Here is a 12,832-nt window from a genome sequence, read left to right as displayed (position 1 = left end):
ATAACATTTTCTTAAGCATTTAAATAATGTATAAATGACTTATAACAACTATATTCACATAATTATAGCTATTTTTTTTAACCTTACAGCAGTGATGTTATATAAGATCTAGGATTTAAGGAAATGTCTGTAAGCATGTCATCTACTATACTGCTGGATAACAAGGTCAGTTCTCATTGGTGAAAGAATCTGTGTCAGACTGCTACTTGGCACAAAGAAAAATTAAATAAGAAGCGAGGACAGCAGGTAGAAGAAAGGAGGTGAAAAAGAAGAAGAAAGCATAAAAACATGCTACCTGAAAGCTAACACTGTAATGAAGATGACATTACTACTGTGACAATGTAACCACTTAACAACAATTCTAGTAAGCCTTGAGCAAAGCACAGACACACATGCAGCATAGACACAACAGCGCAAACACTGAGACTCATGCACACTGTGAGAAGCAGTCACACACCCACTCTGACACAAGCCAACAGACATAAAGTGAATCGTGAAAGTCAGAGAAAGTTTATGTGGAAGTCAAACAACCAACTTCCTCAGGGTTTAAAGTACTGACGGTGGCACAGTGCTACCGAAAAAAAGCACAAACATCTTCAAAAATTTTCACAGGATTCTTTGCAGTCCTGAGAGCTGCATCTGAGATTCTGCAGGCCTCAGTTAGCATGTTAAACGTTAAACTTCATGACAGGACAATTAGAAAAAGACTGAAGTATGGTGTGTTTGGAAGGGTTGCCAGGAGAAAGCCTTTTTACTGTAAAAAATATATATATGTGCATGACTTAGGTTTGCAAGACTTCTGCATCAGTTTTCTTTGAACAAATGAGACCAAGGTAGAGATGCTTGAACACAGCATATCAGCACAAACACCTCATATTAACTGTCAAGCATGGTGGTGGAGAGGTGTTGATTTGGACCTGAGCACTTTGAAGTCACTGAGTCAACCATGAACCCCTCCCGCAAAGTAGGTCATGCAACAGGACAATGATTCCAAGCAAATCCACAACAGAATGACTCAAGAAGAGAAGAAGCAAGGTGTTGCAATGGCCCAGTCAAAGCCCAGACTGCAACATGATTACAGTACTGTGGTAGGACCTTGAGGGGGTTGTGTATAAACACATGGGCACACACCTTTTGCGTCTACATGGACTTTGTATATGGAACGTAAATCACCTAGCATTGCAGCAATATCAGAAGGAATTATGTTGCTGATTATTTTTTAAAAATCTGCCCACCCTTATTCTCTGTCAGACACGTGTAAAATGATGACCTGTGCTATCACACCTGATGTCCTTGTCATGGTCTTTTAAGCCTGGCATTCTGCTTTCTGTTTATGTCACTAATATATCTTGAGGTTTTATAACTGTAGCTGAGTAGTAGACCATAGCTTTCATGTGATGCTTTTGGTTTGATCTATTGGTTTCATTTTATGCTTTAACACCATGATTCTGTGGGTCAAATTGAAATTTCTCTCCTGTGCTTCTGTTGTCCAGTTTGAGGCCGTGATAAGTACTTCAGTGATTGCTATTGCTTGGGGACTATCTTTGAAATTATAGGCTATTTTTTTTTTTTTTGGAAAACACTGCAAAATAGCTGTAAAATCCCTACATCAAACCAGCAAAACAAAGAAAAAAACTCTCTACAACACATACACACATACACAAAAACCCAACAAGTGAGTGAGCGCAATAAACATTAATCAGATTCAAATGCTTTTGGTAAGAGCAACATGGCTATAAAACAATCCATGCAACACTCCGAATTAATCATAAGCTGAGCATCTATCAGGTTTTGGGAGTCATGGCACGTCTTTCTTTTTCTCTAGCCATGGCCAAAACATTTCAATATTTTTCCAGGACAATACACACTGCTGAGATATTCTGGCTTTCCAAATTGGAAATAAGGCCCAAAAAACTACTTGTGTATGTAAAGGAGGTTGTTGAGGTTGTTTTGCTCTGAATCACTATACCGTTTTGTAGTTCTGCTTTAAATGATCTGATTCCTGAGTGGCACAAAACTAATTCCTCATCATCAGTAGCCTCATTTGCAGAGCTTTTGTCATCAAAACACTCCAGTGTCAAAGAAAAGCTAAAGGGTTTGTTCTTCTTCTCTCTTGAAATTCTGCTCTGTATTAAACCTCTAATTCAACTGGAAAACCATTATGTTAGTGAAAAAATACACCCAGCAGACACATTACTATATCATTATGTGTGGTTTAGGCATTATAGCACTGCCAGCATAAAGTAAAATCAGACATTAGAACAATTGTAATAATTGCTGTAAAATTAATAACTCTAAAATGAATTCTCTTTACATATACATATATATATGTGTGTGTGTGTGTGTGTGTGTGTGTGTGTGTGTGTGTGTGTGTGTGTGTGTGTGTGTGTATACCCTAAATGCACAGTGTGAAGCTAAATCCCAACCACTGAATACATTTTCCCTGGTGCACACATTCAATTTTCTTTTTTCAAACAAGAAAAATCAAGTGCGTGATCAGACTTCAGCAGAATTAGTACTATGAGCTCATCCAGTAATCACCACACTCCTATAAGCACACAAAACATGCACCCAAGCAGCAGCAGCAGTCTCGTTATGCTGACTACACACACTCACAAACAAACATCCACCCCCCCACCATACCATACCCCACACACACACACACACACATACACACACACACACTCATTTCATTTCCGTTTCTCAGCCAGTCTAATTTCAAGTTTTGTCACATTATTACTTTTTCAATTCCAACAACAATCCCCTACTTCCATTCCTTCTGGCTCTTCCCTTCTGCTTTGCCCTCTTTCTTTTTCTTTCTCTCTCTCTCTCTGTTTATGGTATACTTGCAGGTATTGCACATCATGACACATGCACACAACCCATTTCTCCTAAATTCTCACATTTTCACCACAGAGAATCTTCATAACATACAGGTATACCCTATTCTTACTGATGGTCTTTCACTTCAACCACCCCCACAATAGACACTCAAGCAAATAATCTCCCAAACCATGAATATTCATAAAGACTGTGAGATCATGATGAAATTTTCTCCAGGCCAGCTTTCCTCATGTCTGTGTGTATATTTGTATGAAGGTGGATGCCTTGGATGCTTCTGTCCTCTGAGTAATTCTACACAAACAAAGCACACATACTCGCAATGCATAAATGCACATATAAACTCATCGGTCCATAGACTTGCAATAGTACATACTGTATGTGCCTTTACATGTTACTCTACAATATTTGTGTACAATACTGTGACTCAACAATATGTTTTTACATTTTTCTTGATCAGGGTATTACCTAACATATCCCCCTCCGCGAATTGCCATCTTAACGTGGTGGAGGGGTTTGTGTGTCCCACTGATCCCACGGTCTACGTTTTTTGTTTTGCCCTCCCCCGGCAGGGTCTCCCAAGGCAAACGGGTCTTGGGTAAGGGGCCAGACCCTATCCCAGGCAAGGGAAAATTGTTCCCTTAATCACTCTGTCATAAGAGTTGTGGAATCAAGGGAACAGTTTTACCTGGGATAGGTTCTGGCCCCTTACCACGTTAAGATGCCAATTGTGGGAACAGTTTGGGAATGGCCCCTTCCTGTTCCAACATGACTGCACACCAGTACACAAAGACCATGAAGACATGGATGAATAAGTTTGGTATGGAAGAACTTGACTGACCTGCACAGAGTCCCGACCTAAAATCAACACAATATGTTTGGGATGAATTAGAGCGGAGACTGTGAGCCAGGCCTTCTTGTCCAACATCAGTGTCTGACCTCACAAATGCACTTTTGGAAGAATGTTTATGGGAATTTTTGACCACATTCCTAAACCTTGTGGAAAGCCTTACCAGAAAAGTTGAAGCTTTTATAGTTGCAAAGGGTGAGCCAACATCATATTAAACCCTATTGATTAATAATGGGATGCCACTCAAGTTCATATGAATGTGAAGGTAGATGAGCGAATACTGTTGGCCATATAGTGCATGTTAAGAAGAGAGGTGACAATCACTACACAGCAGTATGGCTTCATGTTGTGCTTTCTTTAGAGAAAGCGTATGATAGGATGCCAAGAGAGGAACCGTGGTACTGAAAGGAAGTCAGGAATAGCAGAGAAGTTTGTGAGGGTGGTACAGGACATCTATGAGGACAGTGATGGGTGAAAGAGAAAGAAGACCTGGAAAGATGGAGGTATGTACTGGCGAGAAGAGGAAAATCAATACAGAATTCACGTATGTGAATGAGAGTTAGACGGGTGTAACATTTAAGCTGCAAAGAGTAGAAGTACGTAGTGAAGGTAGATGAGTTTAAATCCCTGAAGCCAAAGCCATAGAAAGTGCACAAGAGATGAAGAAGAGAGTACAGGCAAGGTGGAGTGGGTGGAGATGAGTGTCAGGGTGATTTGTGGCAGAAGGATAGCAGCAAGAGTGAAAGGGAAGGCTTACAAGCTGGTAGTGAGACCTGTTATGATGTATGATTTGGAGAAGGTGGCACTGGGAGGGGGAAGATGTGTGTGTGAGAGTGTTAGCGAAAGACAAGTGTAAACTAAAAGGGATGTTGTTTAGTTATGTAAGTGTGTGCTTCTAACTTGATGTGAACGTATTAATAGCTTAGCTCCTCTTAGCCTCATTGACATCATGACAGAGACATTGCTAATCCAGCAATGAGGTTATTATTTCCCCTATTTCCCCCGCTCCCTCCCTTGCTCTCCATGCTACCTTCTTCCTCAGAAAACTCAAATCGTAGTTTCCTGTGCACTAAGGTATGTTGTGCAACAGTTCATCACATTGTTGGATGTGCACAAAAGGCGGTTCTAATCAGGGAAACTACACAGACATGACACATTTTTACAAGGTCTCATCCTTAAATTGACAGTGTCTTTTTTTTTTTCCTGCTCCCTTTATATCAGAAAAACAGACATTGTGCATTTCTGTGTCAGTGTCACAGCACACTGTAAAAATGACTGCTATTACTACAAAACAGTTAGTTAGTACCCGTGTTATAAAATGATTGCAGCACTTATTCCTTTGGTTTTAGTTAGAAATTGCCCAAAATAAAATTAAAACTCAACTGTACTAGGGTGAGTAAAATCATTTCATTAGTTGTTAAATTGCTGTTTTTAGTTGTTCAGAAAAGAGAAATTTTAAGAATGAACCCAACTACAATTTTGCATAATTGTTTGCAGGTGAGTGCCTGAAGTCTAAAACCCACAGACATCACATTCGTGGGTCTTTCTGCTTTCAGTTTTGTTGAAAGCATGTTCTGGTGGGTTGAGATCAGGTGACTGGCTTGGCCATTGGAGAATATTGCATTCTTTGCCTTGAGAAACTGTACGGTTGCCTTTGCATTATGCTTTGTCTATTTGCACACTGAGCTGCTATCCAATCTGTTTTGCAGCATTAGGCTGAATCTGAGCAGAATTCATCCTGCTACTTCTCTCAGCAGTCACATCATGAATAAACACTAGTGACCCAGTTTCACTGGGAACCATACATGCCCATGCCATAACATTGTTTCCACCATGTGGTGTATGCCCCCCATCATTCTAGTACAAGTTCATATTGGTTTCATCTTTCAAAATAAGTGCTTTCAGAACTGTGCAGGCTCTTTTAGATGTTTTATGTTTTAATCTGGCCTTCGTGTTCTTGAGTGTAATCAGTGGGCAGCACCTTATTTTAAACCCTCTGCATTTCCATTCATTCATGAAGGCGCCTGCTGATTGTAGCCCTGCAGACAATGATTAACCTACCTCCTTGACTTGGTTAGATGTTGTAAAATAAATTTTCATAACCATAGAAATGATTCTACAATCATCTACCTTAGTCTTTTGTGGTCTTTCAGGCCTTTTGGTGTTGCTGAGCTGGTCAGTGCATTTCTTTTTTTTTTAGAATGTACTAGACTGTAGATTTGGCTGCTTCTAAAGTTTTTGCTCTTTCTCTCTTTTTTTTTTGTTTTTCCCAACCTATTGATTCTCTCCCTAACTTGCACTGACATTACTACAGTGAAAGCTCAAAGTCTGCACTTCAATCACATCTTGTTTAATTAATTACAATCCACTGTGGTGGTGTACAGAGGCAAAACTACAAAAGGGGTGCGTTTGTCCAACAATTCTATTTCCACTTTGGAAAGTGAGATATTTCATTTAAAGAAACAAACAAATGATGATGGTCCTTTATGAGAAGTGTAAGTGGTTTCTCCTGTGTGTTCCGCTTCTGGATGACTGACTCTGTAATGCTTATCAGATCTACAACCAGAAAGCATTCAGGTGGAACAGCAAAGTTCAGTTTTATAATTAAGTTTGTGCCTGTGGAAGTTCAGGTCACTGATGTCACTTGGCAGTCATGAGCATTATTGGACTGGATTGAACACAGAAGAAAGCGTAAAGAATCACTGATTAAACAGCTTGAAATTAAATGAACTTTACTTTTTAAGAATGCAGTTCATGGTCGAGCTGTAAGGAGAAATCCTTGTACTATCTCTGTGTATATCAGCTTAACTAATTTTTTTTTTTTTATAGAGCTCATTTAAAAGTAGCAAATGCTCACCAAAATTGCTTTGCAGAGTCAGACAATTAGGAGATACTTAAACTAGTCAAAACACTGCAATGACCAAATAAAACACAGAAAGAGAAATTATATAAATAAAAGCAGTGAATATCTGGATAAAATTACAAGTCGTAAACACACATAAATGCATAGACTAAGAAAACAAAAAGAAAAAGCTCATTAAATAAAACTGTGTTCTCTTGTATCTTTATGAGGATTATTTAAAAAACTACAGAAAAATAAAATAGAAAAACTCCTGATCCCTTTGGATTTTAACAATGGAGAGAAATGATTGGTCAGCATAAGTAAGAGGTCTAAAAGTGGCATAATTTCAGAGATGTCGCCTGGTGCTAGTTTCCCTGTGCCTTAAAAAAATAAATAAAATAATCTTGAATTAAATTCCTGTACTCTGCTAATGAAGAATAAAGCTAAGCACAGGGAAACCATGCCCTCTCATGTTTTTACTAGTGAGGGATGCCTCTGCTAAACTTTGAACCAGCGCAGGCAAGATAAGGTAGGTGACTGATTTCTACACAGACAGAACTGAAGCAGTCAAAGCACAGGAAACAAAAGCAAAAGGTGTGGTCTTTAAATCTTTATCAGGCAGGATTTTTTTTAATTTGTAATTGGACTGAGGGAGATAGAGCTAAAGCTTACAACACACTGGATTTGTTCATCATAAGATAATTCTGAGATTTCCTGGATGGTTTTTAAAATACTGTCACAGAGGGTTGACTGCATCGACTGTGTCTTTCCGTCAATTAAAAGACATTTATTTCAGAAGCATTCATTTTTAAGGAATAGAATTGCCTTCAGACAAAATCACTATGCACATAAGGCTGGGCTGTAATGTAAAAGGTACAGCACAACACCCGTATAACATGACTTCAATTCATAATGGTATTATCTCTCTATAATTTGGTTGACAAAGTAAGCTTATCCTCCTGTGAATAATCCAAAAAGCAAAAACAAAAAAGCACATCAGTAAGACTAAAATATACTGAAAAAAACAGGCCATAGGCCTTTGCAAAAAAATATAAAAAGAAGCCTGATAAATACTGGGGGTATATTATCTGATAAGACCAATATCAGTAGCAGTACCACAGTGAATGCATATTTTCAACAGTGAAGAAAAGAGAATGTGTGATGATTTGCGACTGAATGTATGCGAAAAATGTTGAGAACACACTTCTATAACATAACTCCTCCTGTGAAGAGCAGCTAAAAGCAGTGATCTCTCAAGAATAGCAGGCCTTTCTGAATGTGGACTGTAACTGTCATTGAAAATATATCTGTGCATATACAGAGAATAAAAATAATAAACAAATAGATTTTACTCTTATAAATGAAAGGTGGAGTGATTGCAGTGGGTTACTGCTGCACCTGCATTTTGAAATACTAAATAATAGCAAATACCCTGAAATTTAAAATAATGCAATTATTTTGAATTTCAGATTCAGGATCTGACCTCACATTTTGTCTTCCATCAAAAATATATGAAGAATTTAGTCTCAGTCCTCTATCAAAATAAAGGTTGAATAACTGTAATAATCTTTTTTATTTGGAAAAACATGTTCACATAGAACTATGGACACCACACACTACAGGAAGTACACACTTCAGCTCATGCAATGCTCAGGACATATTAGCATGCCTGTGTTTGAGTCCTGCAAAATGAGTGACAGAATGACCCTACCCCAGTGATGGCATGTGATATTTTTAATTAGGGCCCACGGCAAACATGAACTCAATAGATAACTTCAGTAATAAATGACACAATCACGGTGCTTTTGATTTGGGTCCCCTGAGGCTGAGCATATATGGAAACATCTTTAAACTGTCAGTTGTACCTCCAATGCACTATTGCCTTTGTTCCTCAAGCTGCCGAGAAAAGTGTGCCTTTGTTGCCTGTTTGGTGAACTTGAAACACAGAGTTTTATAAACGGGGGGCAACGAGAGCCACTGGGACTCAACAACATTGATTGGCAAAGTAAAATAATGAGCTTTCAGCAGCAGGGGATCTGCAGATTCTACACAATTTAAAGCAAGCACGTCCACTGCAGAAGTATTACAATTAAAATGTGTACATTTTAAGAAGGGCTAAAGCACATTTATTAACATGAAAGCCAGGACCAGTGCCAGATGCAGCCACGCATGCCAGTTCTATCTGCTATTCCTGGAAGGTTACCATAGATATTATGATCTTTCTCTATGATTATATCAGGTGTAAAAGAATATATTTAAGATGATGTTTATTTAAACATTGGACTATGAAAATCTTTACTGACATGCGTTGTTTAATTTATTAAGAAGAAAATGATGTAATAACAGTCAGTCAAAACCAAAATCATCAACACTTTGTGGGCTCCATTCAAAATCACACCAAAAAAATCAAAACTAAGGTTGTTCGAGTGTAAAGCTAACTGTGCGCATCTGTTATAAAATCTCATAAATGCTGCCGTGTGGCAAACGACAATAATTAAAAATCTACAAATAGAAAATAGCAAACTTTAGAAAACTTTACACTTTTGCTTCCATTCCACACACATATCTGACGCACACACTCACACAGCAGAATTCATGTACTTGTACACGAGAATTCGTGAATTGCCTGCGTCATCCTGTGCCTGCACACACCCATGCACACAAGCCTTGTTCTGCCCACATGCAGTCTGTCTGTCTTCATGTCTCTCTCAAGGACGCTTACAAAGCACACATAAATATATGAAGAGTTTCTTTTTCTTCCCCGTAAAATTCCACATAGAGGTCAACATTTCTCATATTTTGAAAATTGCTAGAATTAATTAGAACATTTTCAGCATTTTTCTTTCTTTTTTTCCCATTTGAGACATGTACTTTAGTTCTAGAGAGTAGGGGTCAGATTTTGAGTTTATTTTCATACTGAAATAAAACTCTTCATATCTAGTCATGCGCACACACACACACACACACGCACACGCACACACAAAAACACTAACAAGTGCAATCCATACCTCGACAAATGGGAGCAGGAAAGTCCCAGACGGCGGCGTTTCCAGCATTGGTGATGCATGTGAGTGTTGCATGACCATCTAAGACGTAACCAGGGACACAGCTGTACCGCACACTGTCTCCTACAGCAAATCTTCCTCCACCACTTAGCACTGCTTTGGGTGGGACACCAGGGTTTCCACAAGATGAACTGTGGAGTTCTGTAAAAGAAGTCAAAAAAAGAGAGAAAGATTAAGACTTTTTCAGTATTGTTTTGGGATTAATTGGATTAAAATATTTAACTATACATGTTCCTTAACTCAGACATAACTCAGATAATATGTCCAACTCTTGTTCAGTGATGTATCTACTTCTGTCTGTCAGAACATGCACTCACACATCTGACTAAACAGATACTGTTCAATCAATTTCAGCCAATCCAAGTGAACATTTTACACTGCTTTGCTTACACTCATAATCCAAACATGTTTTTATGCTTGTAGTCTAGTTTCCTGTATTTTACACGCACACATGGAGACACCAATAATTATGTGATCATGTGTTGTGCTCTGAGGGCTTTCAAAATACAGGTGACCCACAGCTCAATACTGCGACTGAATCAGAGCTGCTGCTGTTGCTGTTGCTCTGCTAATGTGTGCTGCTCACACTCTGTCTTCTGTGTAGACATGGTATTACAGCCAGGTCCCAGTGCGTCTGTCATCAAAAAACAGTTCTGAGGTCAGAAAAGCAAGGCACTTGCATTGTGGTGATGCAGTTTAAATACAGCCTATTCAGAGTATTGCTCAAAGCACAGACATAGCTAGGAGCCTACTGGTCTTTACAAATACACACTGTTGTGCGTGATGGCAGCAAATGGGCAGTTGGATTGCCTTCCCAGTCAAAGCAGACAAAACTCAGTCTTAGAGAAATGGAGGGTGGAAATGGGAAAGTTTCTTTTCAATCCCACTTTTCCCTCTAGATTAATTTACAGTACTGTGCCAAAGACGTATGCACAATTGTAGGCTTATAAACATCTGCATGCACAGATGCACAAACAAGAGTGAGAGGGAGTGAGAGAGCAAGAGAGGGGGGGAGAAGAGGTATTACAAGCCATAAAACAGGAAGTAGATGGGCGCACAGGGAGCAACTCTGGTCTTATTGTTTGAACTTGATTGATACAACTATGAAACAGTTCAGACAGATGCGGGTTTAGGGAGGGGGAGCAGGAACAAGACAGATAGGGGTGAGGGGGAGGCTGGAACTGTGAGGGTGGTGGGGCAGAGAGAGAAAGAAACGGGATGCCCAACATGACAGATAGGACTAGGAAACAACCAGGACACGTGGAGCAAAAGAGGCAAGAAAGGAAAAAGTTAAAGGAAGAGAGAAAAGATTAGAAAAACAGAAATCAACAGTGGTGGTGAGGAAGCGGATGCTCCAATTGCTCCCAAATGAGAGGCACATATTCTTAAAATGTCACAAGAAACCTTCGATTTTGCTCCTCAAACTGTTAAAATATACACAATAAGCTTGTAAAAAGCTAGAGTACAGCTGCAGGGCACTCTCTATCATACCAACAGCAAAAAGAAATATTGTAATTACTATTCACAACGCAGGTAGAGAAGATTTAATGTCAGTAAATGAATAGATGATATGACTCTTAAATTTGTCAGCTGATGGTTTCATTTATAAAATGACTTTACGGTCTTAACTTTTCAATTACATCCACTTCCTTCCTCTTTAGCCACAGTGCTGGTGATTATGTGGGCATTTATACTTGGAATTTTTATATGGCCACAATCCAATGGTCTTTCATTTTCCTTTAAAATAAACTTGCAAATTTCTTTTGTTAATATCAGAGGTAAATATTAAATGTAATGAGGTTCAGTAGACCGAGCATGTGTATCATTTAACAAACAGACAGAACTATACAGCAGAAATCATTTCTGCATACAAGTGTTTGTCACAAAAATATGCTTTTGAGATCAATACTGTAATAGGTTGATATGAAGTTTCACCTTTTTTTTGAGGGTATATCTGTTTACTTGCAGTGCCCAGGGGCATGAGAGAAAGCAACAATGAGAGAGCAAAACCGCATTGCTAAAGACCCTGATAGATGCCCCTCCCTCCCACCTCCAACTGCCATTCTCCTTATCGCCACACACGCAGTGACAGAGAAACACACACTGACAAGACACACTTGGACATTAGTGCGTCCACACACACACACACACACACACACACACACAAAACCATGGTCATCCATCACTATAGCAACCCCCTGTGCTGTACTGTGATTGGATGTCAGGTTGGCCTAGTGTTGCGACCTGTTGGCCTATTGATTTTACCAGTCAGCGTGGCCCCACTTCGTGTCAGGATGTTTGCTGTTGTTGAGCATCCTATCAGGCACATATTTACTCACACATACACACCTACACACACACACACGCACAAACATTAACATTGGTGGTTCAGGGTGCAATCTAGGGCACACGCCAACCAAGAGTTTCCCATTTTAGCCACGTGGAGTCTAATCGGTGTCTCTATCACTTTTTCCATTTATCTCTCATCTTCAAACAGTTTTCCCCTTTATCCATTTTCACTATTACTGTTTTCTTTCCCACTCATTTTCTCCATCTGTTTGAGCTCCCTTGTTGAGATTCCATTTTCACTTCCAGTGTTTTTACCCCTCTCCTCTTCTGCGCCTCATCCTGTCACTTGACCCCCTCCCCCCAACTTCCCCTATCTCATCCTCAACTAAAAATTTCAGTGGCATCCCTCTTGTTTGACCCTTTCTATTTCTACCCTGTTTTAACCGGTACTACTAAACCAACTCTTAAATCAACCCTTATGTCCATTTCTTTGTTCCTCCTTTCTTTCTTTCCTGCCTAGTTTATTGTGAACATCAGATACTTTCATTACACTAGTTTATGCAGTAGCCAGCAGCTACGCCATGCTCTTCTCGATGGTTTATTGCTGCCTGCCCTCTCTTATTTATTCTCTCATACCCACACTTCTTCCTCCTCTCATTTCTCTCTCTTTATCTATCTATCTATCTCTGCCTCTCTTTCCCCATCTCAGTCTCTCCCCAGTTTACCATAACCATGATTTCAGTCTCAGTTGCTTCATTACAAGCTGCTGCTTTTATAGGCCATCTGTAGAACTATTCACATTTGTCACACACACACACACACACACACACACACACACACACACACACACACACACACACACACACACACACACACACACACACACACACACACCTGCATGTAAAGGACCATGCAGCGACTCTTTCTACCAGACACAAGCACACA

At 39.4% G+C, this 12,832-nt stretch overlaps 1 protein-coding gene across 1 annotated transcript in view; it reads right to left on the bottom strand.

Annotated features, from left to right (window-relative positions):
• Positions 1 to 12,832, bottom strand: part of csmd3b (CUB and Sushi multiple domains 3b) — a 381,849-nt gene that overhangs the window by 216,526 nt on the left and 152,491 nt on the right. The window contains exon 4 of the mRNA XM_030740552.1: positions 9,542 to 9,739. Within this exon, the coding sequence (XP_030596412.1) occupies positions 9,542 to 9,739 (198 nt within the window). The remainder of the gene's footprint in view (positions 1 to 9,541; positions 9,740 to 12,832) is intronic.

Source organism: Archocentrus centrarchus, chromosome 11 (assembly GCF_007364275.1).
Source record: "Archocentrus centrarchus isolate MPI-CPG fArcCen1 chromosome 11, fArcCen1, whole genome shotgun sequence".
Taxonomy (NCBI): domain Eukaryota; kingdom Metazoa; phylum Chordata; class Actinopteri; order Cichliformes; family Cichlidae; genus Archocentrus; species Archocentrus centrarchus.
The sequence above is the reverse complement of the archived record's forward strand: the minus strand, read 5'-3'. Positions and strand labels throughout refer to the sequence as shown.